We start from the raw sequence: 13,219 nt of genomic DNA on the forward strand, positions 1-13,219 counted from the left end.
TCATGGGAAACTTATGCTACTAATCATGGAGTATCTCAAGAGAGGCAAATTCATTTCCTGGCATTCCTGCAACACTACAATCCACTTCACAAGGTTTGGAAGCTAGAGACACAATCAGTAACCTTTACAATTATTGGGGGCCAACCACAGAAAGTTGGAGACACAATGTTGGAAGATAATTTAACCTTGCCAAAAATTTTTTTAAAAACAGTGGCAGCTTGTGGAATTAAACTTTTTTTTAATGATGCAAATAAAAGTTGGACAAGGATTTCCTGAAAGGTTGTGACCAGCAAAATTAACACTGACCTTTCCAGGCACACATCACTTCTACATTTCCTAGGAATTTAATTAGCAAATCCCAGAATGCGAAATTTTGTATTAAAACAGAGCTGGAATAAATAATTCCTTCTTTAAAGCCCTTATTACATGAGATTTGAAGCAAGAAGCTATCAAGTTATTATTACATTTTAATGTTTTGAAAAGAAATATTCATGAAATATTTCAGTTTTAATATAAATCAATTTGATGTATTAAACGATGTGGAGACTAGTCATAGATTTAAAAAAACCTCTTGAAACATTATTAAAAGAAAACACCTGAAATGTATTATTGAATCATTTTGAGTCTATTTTGTGTTGAATTGGCATAAATATTTGCATGTAGGTTGAACCAATTTAAGTAGGCAATCAATGCTCTGCAGAAAAGATATAAAAGATAGAGACATGAGTCACTTTTGCTTGAGTTTCATTAAATGTTTGTGTCCAATTTGAGTTATGGAGATAATGGCATAAATTTTGATAAAATTCCAGGCAACAGTGGTCCATTTAATTCAGTACTTGACAGACTTAAATTGAAAAAAATAGACAAAATTCTTGGCACATGCCATCATAAAGGGACCATCATTTGTTTTGCATTGGATTCAGTAAAAAGACCCAATTTGGCATTGAGAAGTTATGTTATTAGCAGTAATAACAGATGATAATGAATTACACACTGTTTAGATGAACACCAAAAGTTTGACCCAAGGCTGTCTCACTGAATTTGTCCTTTTGAGTTGCTGCTGCCTGGAAGGCAGGAAGCTGGAGTTCAGAGCTACATTCCTTGTTAGTCTAAAAGGAGACAAAGAATTGCCATTTGTCTTGTGGGCAAGTCCTACACTCCACATTGCAACCACCCTTAGTGACATGATTGACTTCAGGAGCTTACTCTTCAAGGAACTGTGGGCATTGGTGTGGATTCTATGGGGCACCCTATTTCTCTCTATAAGGAGTATTATTTCAGAGAGTGCCCCTCAGCATGGCAACTCAGGTTAGTTTCCAAAGAAAATGGTAGGTAGCGCAAATACTGGCAAAAGCATTTACTCCTTCACCTACAGAAGGAAATAACCAATTTTTTTTAACCTCTACATGTTCCAAGTGGATAATGGAACCACATAGATAGAGGGAATTCTGATAACTCATCAGTCTTACCTCAGACTGGAGTGGAAGGTTTTGCATTTTTAGATTGTAAAGCATTTCCTTGGTTGTTCTCACCTCAAGTCATGGGTGCATCCAGCCCATTAAGGACAGCATATCCCATATGCAACTATTGAAGAAAGGCAGAGTCTTTCCTTCTTTAAGTAAAACATTCAGCCTCTGGCCAAATATGTTGTTACATTCTTTTGTTATTTCATTCAATGAAATCAGAGCTACTACTGTTATGGCTCCTGAAATATTACAGAAAGTTATCACCACTGAGCAGCTTCTTTTGTTGAAAAGATTATGTTGCCAAGGGAGCTGGTGGTGCTCAGGACCTCTACAATTGGTGCGGTACACTCTGGCTTGATGTCCTGCACACCTGGGTTAAGCCTTTCTGTGCTTTATCTCTCAACCTGTCCAACTGACGAGCCTTGAGCAATGGCGATGGGAATACCGTTCCCTGGAAAACCCGGAAGTACCACCTGAAAAGAAAAGCCAGGAGTTACTTTGCTAAATTGTGAAGTTTGAATCCTCAGGAACAAGTAGATTTTGCGTCAAAGTAAGCTGCTAAAATATTAATGATCTAAACCAGGAGCCCAATTCATCTCCAATCTGCCGGGGGAGGTTAATGGGTCAGCATCTGTGGGAGGAAAATCATCGCCTTTTTAGGTCGAAAACCCTGCATAAGAACACCAATCTGGTTGTTTCACGAGTAACATTGCAAGACCTTTTGTAAAATAAATTGTGGACTTAATTACTTGAATTTAATTGCCCTGGCTGTCATAGTGAAATTGGAATTAATTCCTCTGGATATTTGTCCAGTAACTTAACCGTTACATATCTTACCTGTGCCAGCACACAGCGATCTCCTCACCTGCTACCCCACCCCAATTATGCATCTTTGGTGATTCAGACATCATTGGAAAGCATAGCATTCAGTTTCAACACACTCACTTATATTCAATTTCATCTCACCATTATCTTTGATCCCTCCATTTCTAAATTTCCAATACTGATTACAGTATTTAAAGACTGATGTCTTTGATTTTATCTTCAGATCAAATAGCCCCTTAGTCATTGGCTTCATCCCTTTCTATTGACAATCTGAAATTTAAAGTGTTCATTTTCAGCTGAACTTCACTTAGCCTGACTCTGACCTTAGTTCATGTGATGCTATGCCCCCTGCCTTCTTTGTTACATGCAGACTCACCAATTACAATACCTTCTTGGCTAGCCACTCTTATTCAGCGCTCCTTATATCCAGAGTCTTCCATAATTTTGTCATCCATGCAAAAGTCCAGTTTATCTATCATCCCTGTGATTGGTGGTTGACAATGGCTCCCAAAGGAAAAATGCCTTAATTTTAAAATATTTACACTTCTTATTCAACCTTCAAGAAATTTTGCTCCTCGTGTCTGTAATTTTCTAAATTCCTTTGACTCCCTCAATCCTAGTCCATTCCTCAGATAAATCATTCCACCACACATCCTGGTGTCCTTGCTTTGAAAATGTCCTCTTAAATTTCTATCCTTCTTCCTTTGATACAGACCTTGAAAAATACTGCTTTAACCAAGGTTTTGGTTTTCCTCCTTCCTTCCTTCATTTATGTATTTATCTACTTACTTACAAGACTCACTCACTCAACTTTATGTTGCTCAGTAATTTGTTTGTGAAATGCCTTGGGACACTTCTCCCTACTCCAAAAGCACTTTATAACTGTTAGTCATTGCTTTCCTCATGGATGAGGACTTGTCCATTGGGCCAGCCCAGATTTGCCAAATTAGTTCAAAGCATTCTCCTGCTTTCATGGCTAATGTGCCTGAGAAATCTGAGAACGAAATTTCAGTGGTACACTTTTACCGAAATTTCACATTTCATGTTTTATGAAAATTAGTGATGTTAATATTACCTGGGCAACAAAGCTACCAATGTCGAAAGGATGCAGACCAGGTAGAAGAGTGGTTGTGCCAGTTGATATTCCATGATCCAGTATGGATTTGACGGAGGGTTGCAGTTAACACAAGTTCCACTAAAGATTAACGCAAACACGAAATAAAAAAGAAGACTGCCAAACATTACAGTCCAATGAATCCAAGTCTGAAATAGAAATAAATTGTTAACTGGTTCTTGTGTTTAAAAACATTAAAAATCTAGAACCCAGTAAAGAACTATTTTGAAACAAATTAAATACTTGCTGATATTAGAGAACCTAATCCCTATTATATTCAGTAACTTACCTGATGATAGTTTTCATTTAAATTTTAGTCATATAGCACAGAAACAAGTCCTTGGGCCCAAGTGCCAATGCCAACCTAGATATCCATCTAAGCTAGTCCTATTTGGCAATGTCCAGCCCATAGCCTTCTAAATCTTTCCTATCCATATCTTTTAGAAGTTGTTATCGTACTGCCTCAACTACTTCCTCTGGTAGCTCATTCTACAAACATATCATCCTTTGCATAAAAAGTTGCCCCTCAGGTTTCTATGAAATCTTTTCCCTGTCACCTTAAAACTATATACTCTAGTTCATGATTCCCCAACTTGGAGAAAAAGATTGTATGCATTCACTTAGGAAAGAGATCAGGAGAGCAAAAAGAAGACATGAGGTTGCTCTAGCAGACAAAATGAAGGAGAATCGTAAGGGCTTCTACAGATATGTAAAGAAAAAAATTGGTCCACTGGAATATCAGAAAAGTAATCTATGTGTGGAGCCAAAAAAGAGATAGGGGAGATCTTAAATGGATTTTGTGCATCCGCATTTACTCGGGAGATGGACAGTGTTTGTAGAAGACAGGCAAAGCAGCAGCAAGGTCATGGATCCTATACAGATTTCAGAGGAGGAGGTGTTTCCTTGAGGCAGATCAGGGTGAACAAATCCTCAGGACCTGACAAGGTGTCCCCTCGGACCCTTTGGGAGGCAAGTGCTGAAATTGCAGGGTCTCTAGCAGAGATATTTAAATCATCCTTAGTGACAGGTGAGGTTCCAGAAGATTGGAAGATAGCTAACGTTATTCCACCGTTTAACAAAGGCTCTAAGAATAAACCAGGAAATTATAAGCCGATGAGCCTGACATCAGTAGTAGGAAAGTTGCTGGAAAGTTTTCCAAGGAATCAGATAGACATCATTGATTAGAATTAAGCAGCATGGCTCTGTGTATGTTAGCTCGTGTCTAACTGATCTTAAACAGATTTATGAGGATGTATCAGAAAAGTTGAAGAAGGAAGGCAGTGGATGTTGTCTACAAGGAATTTAGCAAGGCATTTGACAAGGTCTCGCATGAAAGGTTGGTCAAGAACGTTCAGTCACTTGGCATGCGAGATGATGTAGGAAATTAGATTAGACATTGGCGTTATAGGAGCAGCCAGAGAGTGGCAGTAGATGGTTGCATCTCTGACTGCAGACCTGTGACTAGCAGAGTGCCGCAGGTCCGATGCTGGGTGCTTTGTTGTTTGTTATCTGTATCAATAATCTGAATGATAATGTGGCTAACTGGACCAGAAACTTTGCAGATCACATCAAGATTGGGGTTGTAGCGGACAGCGAGGAAGACTTGCAGTGGGATCTGGACCAGGGTAGGTCTTACACAGTGAACGGTAGGGCACTGAGGTGTGCAGTAGAACAAAGGGATCTGGGAATGTAAGTCCATAATTTATTGAAAGTGGCGTTACAAGGTCGTAAAGAAAGCTTTAGGCACATTGGCCTTCATAGATCAAAGTTCCTGAATACAGGAGTTTGGGTGCTATGTTGAAGCTGTTTAAGATGATGTTGATGGGGCCTAATTTGGAGTATTGTGTGAAATTTTGGTCACCTACCTTCAGGAAAGATGTAAATAAGATTGAATTGATACAGAGAAATTTGTGAGGAATGGAGGAGCTGAGTTTATAGGGACAGACTGAATAGGTTAGAACTTTATTCCCTAGAACAGAGAAGACTGAGGGAAGATTTGATAGAGTTATACAAAATAATGAAGGGGATATATATGGCAAATGCAAGCAGGCTTTCTTCTCTGAGATTAGGTGTGATTACAACTAGAAGTCATGGGTTAAGGGTGAAAGGTGAAATGTTTAAGGGAACATGAGGGGAAATTTCTTCACTCAGAAGGTGGTGAGAGCGTGGAATGAGATGCCAGTGCAAGTGGTGGATGCCATTTCGATTTCAACATTTAAGAGAAATTTGGATAGGTACATGGTTAGGATGGGTATGGAGGGCCGTGATCCAGGTGCAGGTTGATGGGAGTAGGCAGTTTAAATGGTTTGCACAGACTAGATGGGCCAAAGGACCTGTTTCTGTGCTGTACTTTGCTGTGACTGTACAACCCTATCATGATTTTATGTACATTTTTGTAAGATTTCCTCTCTGTCTCCCATGCTCCAAGGAATTAAATCCTACCTTGCCCATCTGTCCCTATAACTCAGTCCCTCAAGGCCTGGGAACACACACTTGAAAACCTTTTCTGCACGCTTTACAGTTTAATTACATATTTCCTATCACAGGGTAACCAAACGAAACACAATACAGTGCAGCCTTACCGACAAATTGTATAATCATATCATGACCTCTCAACTTTCCTACTCAATGCCTTGACTAATGGAGGTCAATGCACCAAAAGCCTTCTTCACCACGCTCACCTATGACTCCAGTTTCAGGGAACCAGTTCTGTAGTAATTCCCAAGGCGCTGCTGTTCATTGTGAAACTCCTATCACGATTTGACTTTCCAATTTGCAACACCTCACATTTATTTCAGTTGAAATTTATTTGCCATGGGAGACATTGAAAGCATGTGAAGTATGGCAGATGTAGATGGGAAGGGACTGAACAAAGGGGGCTAGAATGAAGTCAAGGTATGCGGGCACGAGTTCAGTGGCGCAAGAGTAGGCAGAAACAACGAGCCTCCCCAGACAGTCAGGTCTGTGGGTCTCGGGTAGGAGGTAGGAACAAGGAGGTAGGGGTAAACGAATTATGAGCTTGGTGGCAGTAGCTGGGAGCTCTTCAGAGTTGATGAGGTTAGTGAGATGTCCAAGAGCTGCTGCCTGGCCTCAGCAAGGTAGTGGTCACTACAACACCACCCCTTTGTCTGCTGGTTTGATGGTAAAGTTGGGATTGGTGTGGAAAAAGTGCAGGGCGGCGCATTCAGAGGGAGGAGCGTTCAAGGAGGAGAGAGGAGTGCTGACATCGAGCTAGCTGATGTCTCGTCAGCAATTAGAGATGAAAAGATCCACAGTTGGCACAGAACCAGAGTGGGGTGTCCAAGAAGAGGAGGAGGGTTGGAGACATGAGAAGGGGGTCATCGATGTGGGGTGGAAAATTCTTGCCAAAGTAGTGGGCTCGGAGACAGAGCCAGAGCCAACGGACGACAAGCTCAGCATTGTGGCAGGTGAAGGGGGACAAAGGTAAGGCCCTTGCTGAAGACAGGACGTTTCACCTCAGAGGGGGGAAAGTTGGAATGAATGGTGAAGACATGGCAGGGATTAGAGCTAGGATCAGAGGAGGGGACAAGAGTTGGTTGTGCCAGAGGAGAGGGGAGAGTTGGGGTGTTTAGGGAAGGTAGGGTGGAAGGAGGCTCTGAGGACCCAAGATGTGAAGGGGGAGCCCGAGAGACTTGGGGTTGGAGAGTGGTGGTAGGGGAAGAATGACTATTCTGGATTTGAACAGACATTCCATGGGAATGGGAATGTTCTTTATGAGTCTGAGTTATTGTGCAATGGTACTGGGAGATCACAAGGTGTGCATCAGGTCTTAAGGTGACAAAGATATGGATTAGAGCATTCACGGCAAGTAGCTTTGCACTTGAGATAATACCTTTGCACAATATATTAAAACATAGCTGTATCATTTAGAATTGTCCTGGGGATTGTGATTTCTCTGTGGTTTTGTTGTTATTCACACTGCTTAATCTCATTTTGACATCTTGCGTAGGTAATAGAAGAATGTTGATGATCTAAAGTTCTCAGAAGTTGCTGGATTGTAACTGATTCTGCATTTTGCTACAAATGAAAAGAGCAGGATTACACCCAACTGTGGAATATAGGATGTTTCATTTTACGTACCCAAGTCTTGCCTTCTATTATTAAGTGCAAAAATATTATGAACAACATTGTAGTGTTGATCGGTGTTCCAAATGTATAGATATCCACATCTGATCCAGAGTAAGCCTAAAATTAAAAAATCATTTTTTGATGGAAATTAACTTGTAGCAAAACAAAATGAGGCCACTTAGAAACATAGAAAACCTACAGCACAATACAGGCCCTTTGGCCTGCAAAACTGTGCCGAACATGTCCCTACCTTAGAACAACCTAGGCTTTACCCATAGCCCTCTATTTTTCTAAGCTCCATGCAGCCATCCAGGAGTCTCTTAAAAGACCCTATTGTTTCCACCTCCACCACCGCTGCCGGCAGCCCATTCCACACACTCACCACACTCTGCGTAAAAAACTTACCCCTTACATCTCCTCTGCCCGATAATTCTAAAGCAACTATAATGTAAGAATGTGTATAAAATCATCCCACTACATTGTCTTACCCTAATCACCAGCCAGTAACTGAAATCCCCACCAACACTCATTGTTCCTTATGGGCATTCAATAATTCCAACTATGTTTGTGCCTACAGTCACGTCACAAAACTATTGAGGTAAAAATCAGTGATGCTTCACAAATGATATAAAATTGTTAAACCTATTAAATGTCATTAGTCCTGTAACATGCCATTGAAAATTCTTGCATCACCTAAACAATTACCCTTTTGACCATTTATGGTCCCTGCAACACTATGATGCCTTTAGGAAAGTAAGGCAATGGGCTCTCCAATGCTAGGTAAGAATTGGTCAGATAACTGCAGCTCTGCACTTCCACAACCTTATGATCTTATGGAGGCAAGTTCCTCTGCTTTGTCCAACATCAAACTGGACCTAAAAAAAAACTTCAGTCCATTTTCCAGATTTTACATACTAGTTTAATGCTGGCTGTTAATATTTACTTTTAACTTGCACTGATATTTTTCTTGATACCATCTGCTCTTTCCCAGGATGTACTGAACACTATTTCTATATTACACCAAAGATACAAGAGCAGAATTAGACCATCTGGTCCATCAAGTCTGCTCTAACACTTCATCATGGCTGATCCATTTTCCCTCTTCTCCCCAATCTCCTGCCTTCTCCCTGTATCCTTTCGTGTCCAGACTAATCAAGAACCTATCAACCTCTGCCTTAAATATATCCAATGGCTTGGCCTCCACAGCCACCTATGGCAAAAAATTCCACAGATTCACCTCTCTTCGGCTAAAGAAATTTCTCCTCATCTCTGTTCTAAATGGATGTTCCTCTATTCTGAGCCAGTGTCTTGGTCTTAGACTTCCCCACCATAGGAAATATCCTCTCCACATCCACTCCATCAAGCGCTTTCAACATTTGATAGATTTCAATGAGGTCATCCCTCATTCTTCTGAATTCCAGTGAGTAGAGGCCCAGAGCTATCAAACGCTCCTCATGTGACAAGCCTTTCAACCCTGGAATCATTTTCGTTAAGCTTCTTTGAACCCCCTTTCTCACATAGGGGCGCAAAACTGCTCACAATACTCCAAGTGAGGCTTCGCCAGTGCTTTATAAAGTCTCAATATTACATCCTTGCTTTATATTCTAGTTTCTGTGTTTCACACAATCACCTACCCTGCATTTCAAACACACGCAGCTACATGCAATTTTCCCTCTTCTGTTCCTTACTCTACTGACATTTTCCAAGTTCCTTGTCTTATAATAAACACATGAAAAAAAATCAACAGAATAGAAAACAGAAACATGTGAAATTTCTCTTTAAATTACCATGTCAGGTTGATTCAATAAATGCACCAAATCTCGTCAACAATCTCGACGTTTGATACATCACTTTCATTACACAATGCCATCAAGCAATTCCTCCGTCTCTGCTGCATCTGCTCTCAGGATAAGGCTTTTCATTCCAGGACAAGGGAGATGTCCTTTTTTAAAGAAAGGGGCTTCCCTTCCTCCACCAACAACTCTGCTCTCAAACGCATCTCCCCCATTTCACGCACATCTGCTCTCACTCCATCCTCCCACCACCCCACTAGGAATAGGGTTCCCCTTGTCCTCACCTACCACCCCACCAGCCTCCGGGTCCAACATATAGTTCTCCGTAACTTCTGCCACCTCCAACGGGATCCCACCATGAAGCACATCTTTCCCTTCTTCCCTCTCTCTGCTTTCCGCAGGGATCACTCCCTACGTGATTCCCTTGTCCATTCGTCCCCCCCATCCCTCCCCACCAATCTCCCTCCTGGCACTTATCCTTGTAAGCGGAACAAGTGCTACACATGCCCTTACACTTCCTCCCTTACCACCATTCAGGGCCCCAGACAGTCCTTCCAGGTGAGGCGTCACTTCACCTGTGAGTCGGCTGGGGTGATATACTGCGTCCGGTGCTCCCGATGCGGCCTTCTATATATTGGCGAGACCCGATGCAGACTGGGAAATCGTTTCGCTGAACAACTATGCTCTGTCCGCCAGAGAAAGCAGGATCTCCCAGTGGCCGCACATTTTAATTCCACGTCCCATTCCCATTCTGATATGTCTATCCACGGCCTCCTCTACTGTAAAGATGAAGCCACACTCAGGTTGGAGGAACAACACCTTATATTCCGTCTGGGTAGCCTCCAACCTGATGGCATGAACATTGACTTCTCAAACTTCTGCTAATGCCCCACCTCCCCCTTGTACCCCATCTGTTACTTATTTATATACACACATTCTTTTTTTCTCTCTCTCTCCTTTTTCTCCCTCTGTCCCTCTCACTGTACCCCTTGCCCATCCTCTGGGGTTTCCCCCCCTCCCCCTTTCCTTTCTCCCTGGGCCTCCTGTCCCATGATCCTCTCATATCCCTTTTGCCAATCACCTGTGCAGCTCTTGGCTCCATCCCTCCCCCTCCTGTCTTCTCCTATCATTTTGGATCTCCCCCTCCCCCTCCCACTTTCAAATCCCTTACTAGCTCTTCCTTCAGTTAATCCTGACGAAGGGTCTCGACCCGAAACGTCGACTGTACCTCTTGCTAGAGATGCTGCTTGGCCTGCTGCGTTCACCAGCAACTTTTATGTGTGTTGCTTGAAATTCCAGCATCTGCAGATTTCCTCTTGTTTACGTTTAAACTCTTTCCTTCTTGAGCATGGCCATACTGCATGCTCAATATGAAGCCCATGCACTGTATCAACCCTCATCAATTGTCAATATCAGGAAGCAGATCCAACTCATCTGACATGGAAAGGGTAACAACAGCATAGCTGGCTAAGAACACATTGGTGACTTTAAAGAACAGCTACAAATCTACAAATCAGCATGAAGACTGACACCTTTGTGCATCACAGGAAGTACATGGAAGAAAAATCAAATTAAGTAGGAATAAATGTGTTTTTTTAATAATTACTTTGCTTGTTCACAGAATGTTGCCTGTGAACTCCCTAGTGTGGGATTATGCCTTAGTACTATCCCCATCTCTGAGAAAAACCTAAACTTAGATTTGAATATTCACAGTGGGTATTTGTTTATATCACATTATCTTTTCTTTTTCCAAAAGTTAAAATATATCTGCATTTCCTGAAAATTGTTCTCTTCAATGAAAAATGTAAAAAGCAAAACATAACACAATAGCTACTACATGCTTATATACTTACAAAATATGGAACAAAGAAGCAAACGAAACTTTGATAAAAAGCATCCAGAATAGAGATCCAAAATATTGATGGTAAGTAGGCCTACAATAAAGGGACACAGTCTGTCAGTGAACAAGTAAAGGTAAGATATAGGTTATCTCTATTTGTCACATATCAAAGCATACAGTGAAATGCATCATTTGTGTCAAAGTAAATTGTCAAGGATTGTGCTACGGGCAGCCTGCAAGTCCTCCGGCACCAGCATAGCAGGCCCACAACCTACTAACCCTACCATACAGATTTGGAATGTGGAAGGAAACTGAAGCACTGGGCAAAATCTCATGCAGTAACGGGCAAAATGTACAAATTCTTACAGACAACTGCAGAAATCAAACCCCGATCGGTAGTTGCTGGGGCTGTAAAGTTGCCTCTTGTCTTTTATAATACACTCAAGAATTTGAAAATTTGAAAGTTTATTCTTTTGTAAAAACTTCATAATGTCCAACTGTCAAAAGGCCTCAGGATAATATATTGATTGTGAAATAACTTCATAAAATTATTATTTTTCTCTCAGGCCTTTCATAACAAGTGAAATTATTCAATGTAATAACTGAAAAGTTTCAACTATAACATTGAATCCCAGAGGGAGGAAGGATAAGAGAGCAGGGGGAGAGGTAGGAAGTGGAAAGGAAGAGAGCTTCTGACCTCATTATAATAATTAACTGTCATTCCCTTAGAGAGCAGATCAATTATTGTGTTTGTTTTTTTTTAAGTGAATAGTTTGCAACCAGGTCAGCTTACACATTCCCAACAGTGACCCCATATTTTTAGGGGTCAAAAGTATTCTCCTTCTCTCCCAAACCTTATGACCATGCTTTTCAAACTTCCTTTGTAATCCATCTCTGACCAGAGTGATTGTTTCTTTTTTCAGCTCTGCTTCGAGAGCTTGGCCATTTCCCTACAGGATAAATACATCCACAGTCCAGCCCGACCAAAACTCAATGCAGCCTCTGCCCCATGGCTGACTACCATTAGCTGGTATTGTTCATCAGTGTCTGCATTGTTAATTGTTGCTCTGTGATGATTTCTGGATCAGAGTCAAGATCTTAGCTTCCTCTTTACAAAAACTACACCATCTATTGCTTATACCTAGCTGTTGAATTGCGCATTGTGGGAGCAAGTTTTTTTGGAAAAAGCCAGCGGGGCCAGTCTGCACATTCTATGTGACAGAGATGGTGAGGAGCCATTGGATTGTGCATTGTGGGAATGAGTTTTTGAAAAAGCCATCAGGGCCGGCTGGGGCATTCTGTGTGCCAGAAATCGGGGGTAACTATGCACTTGGCAAGGGCCAATAAGAAGTTGTTAAGTTTAAGTAGAGTGACCATAGTGTGAGTGGGGAACTTGAGTCTTTAGCTCAGTGAGACTTCCACATGAAGAGCTGAAAGGTATAGGTAGACTTTTTCAGGTAACCTTCTTTCTTTCTTTCCTTCCTCCTTTTTTCTTGAACAGTTAAAGCAGTAGGAATACCAGGCAAAGTAGTGGAATGTTCTTCTTGTGGGATGTGGGAAGACAGGGAGACCTCCAGTGTTGCTGACGACTACACCTGCAGGAAGTGCATCCAGTTGCAGCTCCTTATAGGAGCTGGATTAACTCCAGGTCATTCAGGAGGCTGACGGGTTGATTGATAGGCGATACAGGGACATAGTTACACCTGAGGTGCAGGATGCAGGTAATTGGGTGACCTTCAGGAGGGAAGGGAAGGGGACAGGCAGCCAGTGCAGAGTATTTCTGTGGCCATTCCTCAATAACAAATATGCCACTTTAGATACTGTTGGGAGTATGAGCTAGCAGAAGAAAGCCACAGGTGTCTGGCACTGAATCTGTGTCTATGCCTCAGGCTCACAAGAGAAGGAGGGAGAAGAGGAAAGCTGTAGTGATAGAGCGTTTATTGGTTAAGGGAATGGACAGGAAAAGAGTTTCTGTGAATGAGAACAAGATTTCCATATGATATGTTACCTCTCAGGTGCCAGTGCAAGGGACATCTCAGATTGGGTCGTAGCATTATTAAAATGGGAAGGTGAGTAGCCAGAAGTCTTGGTA

At 41.7% G+C, this 13,219-nt stretch overlaps 1 protein-coding gene across 4 annotated transcripts in view; it reads right to left on the reverse strand.

Moving 5' to 3' along the window:
• The window catches only part of LOC134344049 (phospholipid-transporting ATPase VD-like), a 161,614-nt gene continuing 148,395 nt past the window's right edge, over positions 1-13,219 (reverse strand). For all 4 annotated transcript variants that reach the window (XM_063043204.1, XM_063043202.1, XM_063043201.1 and 1 more), the window contains 4 exons: positions 11,141-11,221; positions 7,507-7,611; positions 3,367-3,554; positions 1-1,939 (listed from right to left, as the gene is read on the reverse strand). In XM_063043204.1, the coding sequence (XP_062899274.1) occupies positions 1,795-1,939; positions 3,367-3,554; positions 7,507-7,611; positions 11,141-11,221 (519 nt within the window). In that variant the 3' untranslated portion in view covers positions 1-1,794. The remainder of the gene's footprint in view (positions 1,940-3,366; positions 3,555-7,506; positions 7,612-11,140; positions 11,222-13,219) is intronic.

This window comes from Mobula hypostoma, chromosome 3, assembly GCF_963921235.1.
Source record: "Mobula hypostoma chromosome 3, sMobHyp1.1, whole genome shotgun sequence".
NCBI classification, from domain to species: Eukaryota; Metazoa; Chordata; class Chondrichthyes; order Myliobatiformes; family Myliobatidae; genus Mobula; species Mobula hypostoma.